The sequence below is a fragment of the Phalangium opilio genome, unplaced genomic scaffold (genome assembly GCF_054372755.1).
Source record: "Phalangium opilio isolate 3A_F unplaced genomic scaffold, DU_Popi_V2 ptg000077l_1, whole genome shotgun sequence".
Classification (NCBI taxonomy): domain Eukaryota; kingdom Metazoa; phylum Arthropoda; class Arachnida; order Opiliones; family Phalangiidae; genus Phalangium; species Phalangium opilio.
In genome coordinates this window covers 3918233-3930242 of record NW_028324185.1, presented here as the reverse complement: position 1 = coordinate 3930242, position 12010 = coordinate 3918233, and the positions used below count along the sequence as shown (strand labels likewise).

The window sequence follows — 12010 nt, the reverse complement described above, 5'->3', positions numbered from 1 at the left end:
CTTCTGGAATGTCTCGCTCTCGAACGTTGTTGGGTTGTACTTGTCCGATGTCCCTCAAGCGCCTGTCAACAGCCTCGAACGTACGACGATTTGGTATGCGTCGTTGCGGAAATTGTTCCTGGTATCGCCGCTGTGCTTCCACTGAATTGCCCTGCGCCAGTCCATACATGAGATGCATGTCTGCATATTCTGCATTGGTATACGCCATACTGTACTACCACACGTTCGTTCGAAGTGATACTGTGACGTTATCAACAACATCGCGTTACTTTATAGCAAACCACCGTTTAGTTTTTACGTTTGCGTCATGACTGTCAGCATTGTTTTTTATTCACAAACGTAAACAATAAACGGTGGTTTGCTAAAAAGTCTTTGGGGTCATCTCAAAGATTTTTTTGACATCGTGTACAAGAATAAAGTCCGTGAATAAAAAACAATGCTGACAGTCATGACGCAAACGTAAAAACTAAACGGTGGTTTGCTATAAAGTAACGCGATGTTGTTGATAACGTCACAGTATCACTTCGAACGAACGTGTGGTAGTACAGTATGGCGTATACCAATGCAGAATATGCAGACATGCATCTCATGTATGGACTGGCGCAGGGCAATTCAGTGGAAGCACAGCGGCGATACCAGGAACAATTTCCGCAACGACGCATACCAAATCGTCGTACGTTCGAGGCTGTTGACAGGCGCTTGAGGGACATCGGACAAGTACAACCCAACACCGTTCGAGAGCGAGACATTCCAGAAGACATGGAGGAAATCGAGGAAGACGTCCTTGCCATGTTCGATGAGGACCCCTCGACAAGTACCAGACAAGTTGGACGACAATTACATGTTAATCACGTTTTGGTCTGGCGAATTCTCCGCGGACATCAGTTTCACCCGTATCATATTCAAAAGGTGCAAGCTCTTAACCCGGCAGATTATCCAAGACGCATCGACTTTTGCGAGTGGTTTTTGGCCAGAGTAGAGGACAATCAATTTCCACGGGTCCTTTTAGTAACCGACGAGGCACATTTTTCCCGGGATGGAATTCTGAACTATCACAACCACCACGAATGGCGCCAATTAAACCCACACGCAACTAGTGTTAGAAGTCACCAACAGCAATTTTCTTTAAAAGTATGGTGCGGCATTGTCGGTAATCATTTACTAGGTCCGCATTTTCTTCCACCCAGACTAAATGGTGAAGCATATCTCACGTTCTTAAGAGACACTTTACCTGAACTACTCGAGGACATACCGTTAGCATTACTTCGTGACATGTGGTTTATGCACGACGGGGCACCCCCACATTTCAGCCGTGCAGTTAGAGAACATCTTAATGCTACGTTTAATTTGAGGTGGATTGGGCGTGGAGGACCAGTTGCGTGGCCAGCCAGATATCCGGATTTAAATCCGTGCGATTTCTATCTTTGGGGTCATCTCAAAGACATCGTGTACAAGAATGAAGTCCGTGATGAGGAAGACTTGCGAAGACGAATTATTGAAGGTTGTCAAACAATCAGGAACATGCCAGGAATCTTCCAACATGTCCAAGAATCTTTCGAAAGACGCCGTTGGTGGACATTTTGAACAATACCTGTAACGTCCATGTTAACTTGTTAAGAATAAAAGTAATACCAACCGAAAGGTACCATGATACTTTGAATTTACTTTACTAGAGTAGGCATACTTCTACTCATTTAATACACTTCTGCCAGGTGAAAGTTCAATAACGATGTTAGAGGGAAACTATTGAAATTGTCTCATTATTTCTAAACAAGTTGATAAGGCTGAATTTGTTTTAGTCTACATATTCGAATATTTTCTTGTTTTAGGGGCCAATGTTTGGGGGGCCATATCTTCGTTGCAAATTCTTGTACACCCCATGTTCTTTGACACTTTCCACTCAGTTTGACCCAAAGAACACGCCCCTTGATTTATGGCAGACTTATCAGAAACACCCTGTATATGGCGATGTCATTTGCTAAAGTGCCATCTCTTGACTTATTAAAAAAAATATCAGTAAAAATCGGTTTTGTAATCAGTAAATCAAGCTTGAAACTCTATATTGGTATATGATATTGGCAAATCCCAGATCGGTTTGTGTCCTTCACAGTTACAAATTGTCGTCTTTTAACTCTGGGAGCAATTTTTTAACTTCCGTTTTAAAATTTTCGTTCTTTTTGTCCATATTTTGGCACATGTTATTAACGAACGCAATAATTTCCACCTGCCCAATATCGGATAAGTAATTCAAACACGCCAACGTTCTATCATACTGCTTGTTAAGTATAGCCAATTTACAATAAGCTTGTAAAGAGGAATTGCTAGGAAAACCCATAATGGACCCTTGAAGGTTATTCATAATTTTGAAGGTATCCCAGGATTCTTCTAAATCCGACGCCTTTGTAAAAATGGTCAAGAGATCCCCCAATATTTGTCCAGTCCATGTAACATTAGTCCTAATAATCCTCTCTTTATCTTGTATGGCGAGAATACGTTCTTTAACATTTTGCGCTACAGTTGCAAAAGTCGAGACCAAATGTTCGTCTTTGGATTGCGCCATAATTGCCAGAATGGCGCTGACAACGTTCTCCTTGTTAGAGTGGTTAAACATAATGGCGTCCGACCACATTTGAGGGATGAAATCAAGTTTTCCGCTCGAGTTAATGGCCTCTAAGATCTCAATCATGACGCTAGGTTCCGGCGTATACGAATGAGGGATGTATTTATTATAGAGCTGGAAGAAATTATCGATATCGTCCAACTTGCAGGCGGCTTTAAATAAGTTCTGATAATAGATTGATTCCTTTAAGGCGCTGCCAATAAGTTTACTATTTTCTCCATACTGATATAAATCGTTAACTTTCAATGCTAATTCCGCATCGCCCAGATGATTATTACAAATTTCCATGGCGGTAACGAAAAAATTAATATCGATCTTGTGTCGTATTTCAAATTCTTTTTTGCCAATTTCATTGATAATGTCGATTAAAATGTAACTAGTTGGTCCTCTATCTTTGCAGAAGATACCAAGGAGATAATAGTACGATGCTAGACTAGGTCCAACGCCGCATTGTTTCATGTCAGCGAATATCGATAACGCCAAATCTTTCGAGTTTCGCCACGTTCCCAGCTTATTTACGTTGGCTAATAAAGCGTTAAAAGTTCCTATATTTGGTTTCAAATTATCCTGAGCCATATCACTGACTAGTTCCTCAACTAAATTCCATCTATTGTCCGCTCCTTCGCGTAGATATGGTACTATTATTAGCAGCTCGTTATACAAATCAACGTCCCCAGCGAAATTCTTGTATTTCATTTCCTTATATAAGATATAAGCCCTGTCTATCTGTTTATGCTTAGCAAGGCCTTTTATTAACGCGCTGTAGCTTCTCGCAGTTTTATTTTCAATTCTAAGGAATATCTCATCGATGAGGTTATCGGGTTGCCATTTCTTCCACTGTTCACGTTTCGATCGTTTTAACCAACGTTCCTCGATGTAATCTTCTGGGATTTGAATTTCACCGCCGTAGTAACACAGCAGCTCTAATAAACTGTGTAAAACATCGTCATCGAGTGCTACATCTTTTGTTTTTAGATATTTGTAAATTGTTACGGATGTCGATAAATCTAACGTGTCAATGCATTCCATAAGAGACTGAGGTTCATTTAGATTGCTTTCGTCATTTTTAATGCGTGCATTGAAAGCGGGTATATTTGGTTCGGCAGGATTATGCCCAAAACTGTCTGGATATTTCTCCAATAAAAACGCAGCGGCTTTCCTTCCAGCTTGCTTGGACAGAGCGAAGCTCCGTTTGTTGACATTACTTATAGGTAAAAAGTAGGGGTCATCTTCGTATTTGTAATGTGGTGAAGCCGGATTTCATTTGACTGTTGATGCTAAAGCTTTCAAAATGTCTGTTGGACCCCTTGGAATACGTTTAGGTATCTTAATCTTAATTGGATCGTCAACAGGAGGTGACTGAAGATTGGAGTTGTATTTTATATTATACTGATTGCAGGGCCGTCGCCAGGGTCAAATTTTAGGTAGGGCCACGGTAGGGCACATATTCGGACGAATGCACCTAACTATCGATGCGTGTGCCAAGTCTTAAAGCAAGATTTTTAACGGAAAAGTCTGGTTCAAGTTGATCCATATTAGAAAATAACTTAAAAGTTCCTACTGTGAAGAACAGGACGCATCATTTTGCCTCAGATTGTTCAATTAAAATCGTGCTATAAGCATTGGTATACTCATCGGGAATTGGGGGGATTAGTATTAAAATCCTGTCTATACAAGAAATTATAAAACTTTGTACTATTTATTAAAAATTAAGCGAGAGAAGAGACAATGTCAACGAGGTCTTAAAACAAATTAATACAAGGGTTTAACTATAAATTAAATTACGCAAGTCATAACAATTACATGTAAAAGAAGAAAATAAATTGAATTGTGCATTTCCGACTACCACTTGAAAATTCAAAGCCGTCAGCTTTTACCATGACCGTCAATATGACGATGCAAGTTATCGCGCAAAGTTAACAAAAAAATGGTTCTTTTCCTAAAAAAGTGTCTATGTTACTGTGTTAAGTTCAAACAAAGTTTCAATGAGTTTTGAAATAAAAACTATTAGTTTTAAAATTCTGAACCTTTGCACGATAATTTAAAGCCCTTCAATATACTTCTCACTAATATTTCAAAAGACTCGAACCAGTGAAACCGTAAAAGAAACATATTTCCTCCGACTCATGGCTAATTTCCGTTATAATTTTATTTTTTTGTAAAAAAACTATGAAATATGAACTTTCCAAACTTGGCAAAAAAATAAAATAACCTTACGCTGCATATATGTTAAGAGATTTGACCATAAGCTAAAATGTGTATCAATAACAAAAAAGACTAAACTAACATTAAGACAGGTGTGGTTAGGTTTGTAAACGACAATAAATATGCCAAATGACGAAATGTTTATTTCCAAGTGCAATTTAAATCCAATATTAATATTTTACGTTCTTCAATTTAGTATGTATATTAAAAATGATTTATTTAACATTGGCAGGAGTGGTTGGGTCAGGTTACGTTTGCAAATTAAAAATAAATATGTCAACTCGCATTCGCGTAGGTCTATTACAAATAAGATCCCATCTTGCAAAATAGAGCCCTGATACTTATTATGATTTGTTTTTACCTTTTCCAAAATATATGAATAGTTAATTGCCACGTTTTCCAAATTATATAACCAGCTTTCACCTTTTCCAAAATATATGAATAGTTAATTGCCACGTTTTCCAAATTATATAACCAGCTTTCACCTTTTCCAAAATATATGAATAGTTAATTGCCACGTTTTCCAAATTATATAACCAGCTTTCACCTTTTCCAAAATATTGGCCCTAATAATTAGTTGCCACGTTCAGAATCATCCAATGTTGCCAATGTGTGGAAAATTTTGGTAAGGTTTTAGGCTCTGTGGGAAAAACGTAATTTATTTCCGAAATCGGTTAAATGTGAGAATTTCACTGTTTAAGTGTTAAAAGTGCAGACTATGCAGTTAAAATTAGTGCATTTTCGAAAATTTTGCTCGGTTAAATAATTGCAAGAGATATTATGAAATAAATTCGGTGATTGTAAATCTGACACTGGAAAAAGAGTAGCATGTTTTGAGAATTTTAAAGCTTTATAGCGTTTTGGCGCGTTTTGTACATAATGTCAAAGCCATGCGGAGTGTATTCCATATAAAACCTAGTAGGAAACCATAGTCCAGATAAATGTAACTGTACCCTTTTTTCCATATTTTAGCTGGGGGCGGGGCTAAAAAGGGCCTGTAGAAATGTGGGAAATTTTACAAATAGAAGTGGGAAAATCCACTTTCAAACATTGGCAACACTGGAATCATCTGCTCTACCGTCTACGAAGAGTGTGCCAATTTTCCAAAGCTTGGCGAAAACGTTTTTTAATGCCAGACAATAATTTTTTAATTTCGTTTTAATGATATGGGATTTATAGGCTTAGCAGAATGTCATGAACGTCAGAGTGAGAAATAAGGCACTATCACAGGCCAATAGCCAGTTTAAAAATTAAACGCTTTGGGGTCTACTGGCCCTGGTGGCCACTTAATTAGTTCAAAGTCTTTCCCCCTCAAGATTTTGGTTAATTAAATAAATACCATGTTAATCCCTAAAATTGTCTCGTCTTTGCGTCTTTGCTTCTACGTTGTTAGCTTGCTTGGCCTGAATTGTTTGTGGGCGTGGGATTATGGGTGGGTTTCCTCTGTCTGTCTACACTCTACACACTGTAGAACCCGGCCCTCCCCCTGACGACGGCCCCGACTGATTGCAAACATAGTTACTCAGTGAAAACAATGATCCTTTAGTTTTGCGAAAAATATAATGTTGGCTTGTATTTGAGCATTTGAAAATATTTAACGCCGCCATAATAACTATTAAGAACTTGAAATTAAATCTTTCTCAACTTCTCAAGTTCCGGAACTTTGGGGAACACTATTTTGCAAAAAAGTAAGTTTTGCCGATTTATCCCATAACAGTCGCGGAACTTTGGGGAACACTAATTTGCCAAAAAAATAATTTTTGCCGATTTATCCCATAACAGCCGCGGAACTTTGGGGAACACTATTTTGCCAAAAAAATAATTTTTGCCGATTTATCCCATAACAGCCGCGCAACTTTGGGGAACACTATTTTGCCAAAAAATAATTTTTGCCGATTTATCCCATAACAGCCGCGGAACTTTGGGGAACACTATTTTGCCAAAAAATAATTTTTGCCGATTTATCCCATAACAGCCGCGGAACTTTGGAGAACACTATTTTGCCAAAAAAATAATTTTTGCCGATTTATCCCATAACAGCCGCGGAACTTTGGGGAACACTAATTTGCCAAAAATAAATTTTCGCCGATTTATCCCATAAAAGCCGACTCGATCACGCTTTTGTCTAAACGCGTCATAGAAGCACGTCCGATTGGCGGCTTGGCCTCAACACGCATGTGTTTTTTTTCGGTTTCACTCAGGGCTCTACATAAGGATATTTTTTTAGTAGTCAGCCTGACTAGTGAGCCCCCTATCCCAGTTTTTTTTAGTACTCACTGACTAGTGAGACGCATGGTTTACGAATATTCGGGACATGTTTTTTACTAGTCAAGTTGACTAGTGAACCCCCAGATTTCAATTTATTTTATTCGTAAAGGCATTTTTTTAGTAGTCAAATGCCTTGACTAGTGCCTCATGTAGAGCCCTGGACTTTCACTAATTGGAAAATGGAAACTATTAAGATTTCAGTGAGAAGCATATTGAATGGTTTCAAATTATCGTGCAAAGTTTCAAAGTTTTTAAAAAAATACTTCGTATTCTAAAAATTCATTAAAATTTGGTTTCTGCATAATTACAACCTATTTAATAACTCGGGGAATTTTTAGGAAAAAAAACTATTTTGTTTTAAAAAGAATAGTTCCTCCCATAGACTGACATGTTAAAAGCTGAATCCTTGTTTTTTCGAACGAAAAAGTCGAAAATGCCTGATTCGCGCTTTTACATTGGAAAAAAATTGTTTGGAGGGTCAGCGCGTGCAGGCTAAGCGTGGTGCAGTGGGCTGAGATCCCACATACTAAAATAGGAAAAATCCTCCTATGCGTCGTCTGCTAACACATTCTAAATGACTTTTGGCTCAATCAGCTTCGGATTCGGCTAACGGGGTTTCAGTTTCCGCACTTTTCGGCTAAAAAATTTGTGGTAAAAATTATAAATGCGAAAACTTCAATAAACGTCGCAATTAAAGTAATTTATTTATTTAAATCCCTTTCAGAAACTAAATCAACCTAACTTATCCATCCTCCCACTTCCAACTTCATTAAGTACAAATAACCTGAAATTAACCTAATATAGGCATTTTCAAGTCAGACCATGGATAAAGAATGCGCTCGAGGAAATCTGTATTCACGCTAAAGGATAGGCAACTCCCAATCTCGGACGACAGGTTATTTAGAAAATCCCTTCAGGGATTTTATATTTATACTCAATCCGAAATCGTAATGATAGCTCAGACCACTGCTAATACTATAGTGACTTCTAGAGATCGAAAAGGTCATTCTTATTTCTATTTTCGTTGTTAAATATTTTTTTCCGAAATTGCGCCAGTGGTAAAAAAGCAAGGTGGACAACAATGCGATATAACTCTCGATTGCGCGGTACACGTTTTATCGCCTCCCGGCTTCGCCGGGACCCTCCACATACGCTAATATATGCCAATTTTCTTTTTGCTATAACTTTTTAACTAATCATTTCCGGCAAAAAAGTTTTACGGCATAATTTTTTTCACCTCAGAATCTATCAAAAAAACCAGAGCAGAAAAAAATCCGAGAGGTGGGGTCCTATTCTTGTAAATTCCCGAAACTAAATCAACCTAACTTATCTATCCTCCCCCTTTTAACTTAAGTACAAACAAAAGTAATATAAGAAACCTCCCTCCCGTTTCTATAGTAACTAATACGAGAATGGATTAAATTTTTAAATTTCGTATACCCCCTGAATACAGCTATGCAACTTCAAAACACGCTTGGTTAGTACTGAAATTTGCAGTAAGATGTGACTTCTTGTTTTTCAAAGCGTATACGTACAGTTTAAGTAAATCAATTTTCACGTGAACTAAGCTCATTAAAGGGATGGCGAAGTGCGAAACAAAGTGACTTTTCATCGATTCTTCTACAAACTATAAGACCAATCTGTCTAGTGAAACATCCAAGAAATAGCACAGATTTTTTTTTAATTACAATCAGTTTGAAATTTCAAGGACAATTTGATATAAGTACCTTTGACCAATCGCGTTAATCCCTGCCTTTTTATTAACAAAATTCTCGTGGCACACTCCGTGTCGAAAGAAATTTATCACGAGATTTGATAAAATTTGCCCGCGATGTGACAATTGTGGCACGAGACATGGAGCGTGCCACGATCATTTTGTTAACAAAAAGGCGGGGCGTTATGCGATTGGTTCGAGGGGATTATTTTAAATTATCCTTAAAATCTGAAGCTAATTTGATTTTAAAATCATTTCCTCATTGTTTCTTTATGCAGACTGGTCTTATAATTACTAGAAGAATCGATAAAAAATCGCTTGACTTTCCTTTTCACCCTTCCTTTAAGCATCGCTGCGGCAAAACTAAACTTTCAGATTTTGTTATGCTTGAGATATTTATATAAGTTTTCTCAGTCACGAAAAGAGTTCATTTAAACTAAGCTTTAAAAGAAAAGAAAGTTTAATACCGTTGTACATAATTTCAGTCAAACCGCAATGACTTTGGTCAAGAGAGTTGAGCGTTTTTTATTTAACTCCAGATCAATTTTGGAACATGTATGTACTCATTATGTCCAATGCGGTAAAACTAAGTATGAGAAGAAGTAAGATGAGACTAGAAGTAAAGAGCTCTAGCATTGGTAGTAGATCCTGGCACTAATGAACAAATTTGAGCATTTTATGCCGCTTCCATTGCGCCTACACTAGAGAGAATTGGTCGAGTTCCAAAACATTTCATACCCCCTTCCCCTCAACCTAAAGCCGCGGAACACGGACGCGGGTGCTTTAATCTAGTTCGGCCGTCTACCGCCGCGAGCGTCTCACGTTTTGGAGGGGAAGTTCTGAAACCGCTACCAGAGGGCCAACCGTTGGTGTGTTATCAAGAATATTCTCTTTCGCCAGGTGAAGAATTTGGTTAGCTCAGTACTTCTAGTCTCATCTAACTTCTGGTATGTGCAATCAAGCCCTTCGTATAAACTTAGGCTAGTTTAATCTTTTCAAAGGGTAGACGTTTATAAATACAAGAACAGTATTACAGATTCGTAACTTTAAAGCGCTGTCTTTATATCAGTGCTGTAACGTTTTCGGTTAACCCACACGTAACCACTAATACACGTACTAAAAATTTCAATGAATAGCCTCTCCATATAGTGCTAAAATTATTACCTTAAGTTATGGTCAAACCTCGACGCTGACTGGAAATCATTTCTTCACTGAAGGAATATTTTACCTCTCCCTCCCGGTAGGCTATACCGTCAGATGAAAGCTCCTCCATGAGTTACTTTTAACGGTCATAAAATGATTACACTCGCAGCTTTAATACACGTACAGAAAGTTAAAGTTTGCAATTTTTAATGTTCTAAATTACACTTATGCCCAGAAGCATTTGAAAGATAGAGAATTTGGTAAAACACCCAACTTGAGTAAATTCAGTTTTTATTGTATAGAAAGTTCATCGAGTTCTTTGAATACTCTTGGCCTAAAGTGTGAGGTTTTTTTAAAAAGAGTAAGACATTTCCTATTTTATACAAGGCAATGTGACAGATTTGCGTGTTTATTAAAGACATAAATAGTGGTGTTTCTTCATTTATAGATAAAGCACAATTCTCTTCCCTTTAAAATCACCACTGGATGAAAAATACCACCTTAACACAACTTCTTTCTTTTCACTCTAAAAGTATGTTCATTAAAATTTGTATAGTACATTTGCAATGCACTGTTATAGACAAATCAATCCTCTCCTTTTCAATGGTTATGGTGCGAGCCAAGGAATATATTTATATACTTAATAAAGCAAACGTATAAGGCTGATTATAAGCGTTGTAAACATCATACTCGTCACTGTGACTTATTTTCGTTGGTCCGATTTGCTTTAAATTTAATATTAATAATTAATTTTATTATAACTGCTGATAAATTACTCTATACAATATAGTACAACACATTATTATACTTGGTGGTGATTAAACCAGAGACAAAACGAAGGTCAAGTACGATATGGCACCCTGTAACATGCCTTCAATAAAATTTTTATCAATGACGCAACATTTCAATAAAGAGAAGCGAAAACATCCACTTTGCATCTTTTTCAATAGAAAATTCCGAGATGTAAGCAATAGACGATCGAGGTTTTCGTACCGACAAAATTCTCAAATGAAGCGCGGAAATCATTTCATCATTACTATTTATAATACCGGATAACGTAACCAACAAAACAACGGTACTAGATAAAGGCAGTACCACGCCAATTGTCCACGAAGCATGATCGAGTGAGGAAGTGCCCAGCAATTTGCAAATTACTGTGAACTCCAAACAGAAGTAAGTCACCCACTCCACTAGCCATAATGCAAGGCAAATTTTCATTGAGTCGGTCAAGGTCAAGAACAGCGTTCAACAATCGCGTATGTAAGACGCACAGTTCAGTTACGTTTTTCTCTACCTTAAGCTTTTCCGCCAGTATTTTTAATTTGATTCCGATACAAGCTATTAAAAGCGCCAATGTAACTTGGAAAAGGTAAGTCAACGAGGTTATAGTGTAGTACAAAGTGCTTGCAACTACAAGTACGCAATAGGCGGTGATGGTGCCGGATTTTAAAAACTCACAGTCAAATAAAGTTTCGCGAACGTAACTCATTACCCAATCATAGTCACATAAAAGGGTAAACCTAATTGCTATCAACAATGCGCTTACCGAAAAAAAAAATTATCAACGTGATTGCACTGAGACTGCGTGGTAGTTTTATGACATCACCGTCGTTTGAGATGAGGTACATTAGTCTCACGCTTGTTCCATTGATAGAACTTTTTCCAAACAAACACGAGTTGAGCACAAACGTAACAGAACACATTCTAAGTATGTCTCCAATTGGTAACAAACAATCTGAAAGGTTTTCCAGGTTTAATTCGAAATGTACCGCGAAACTAAATATGCACAGAGAGTACGCGTTAACTACTGCGAAAAGTAACCAATGCCGAATTGAACGTTTCTTCTTTCCGTGGCGGTAAAGACCCAAAATATGCAATATTTTGAATATGATATTAAAAGGAAAGTTTTTAGTTACACATTTTGGAGGTTTGAAATTGTTTTGATTATTTAAATCGCGTTGGTTCTTATTCTTAGTAATTCTAGTTCTGATTGCCGTGAAAATTGACACTAAACGCTTCATTTTTACTCTTGCGCTCTTTAGAGCAGCAAAAGTATTGTT

General features: G+C 37.5%; 1 protein-coding gene across 1 annotated transcript; it reads right to left on the bottom strand.

Annotated features, from left to right (window-relative positions):
* Positions 1-2074: 2074 nt before the first annotated feature.
* Positions 2075-11578, bottom strand: LOC149656988 (small ribosomal subunit protein mS39-like). Its single transcript, XM_089844647.1, is given in 5 exon segments — positions 2075-3979; positions 7107-7162; positions 11046-11288; positions 11409-11477; positions 11557-11578. Coding segments are annotated over 5 exon segments (2259 nt in total). The 3' UTR covers positions 2075-2110.
* Between the last annotated feature and the right edge of the window lie 432 nt (positions 11579-12010).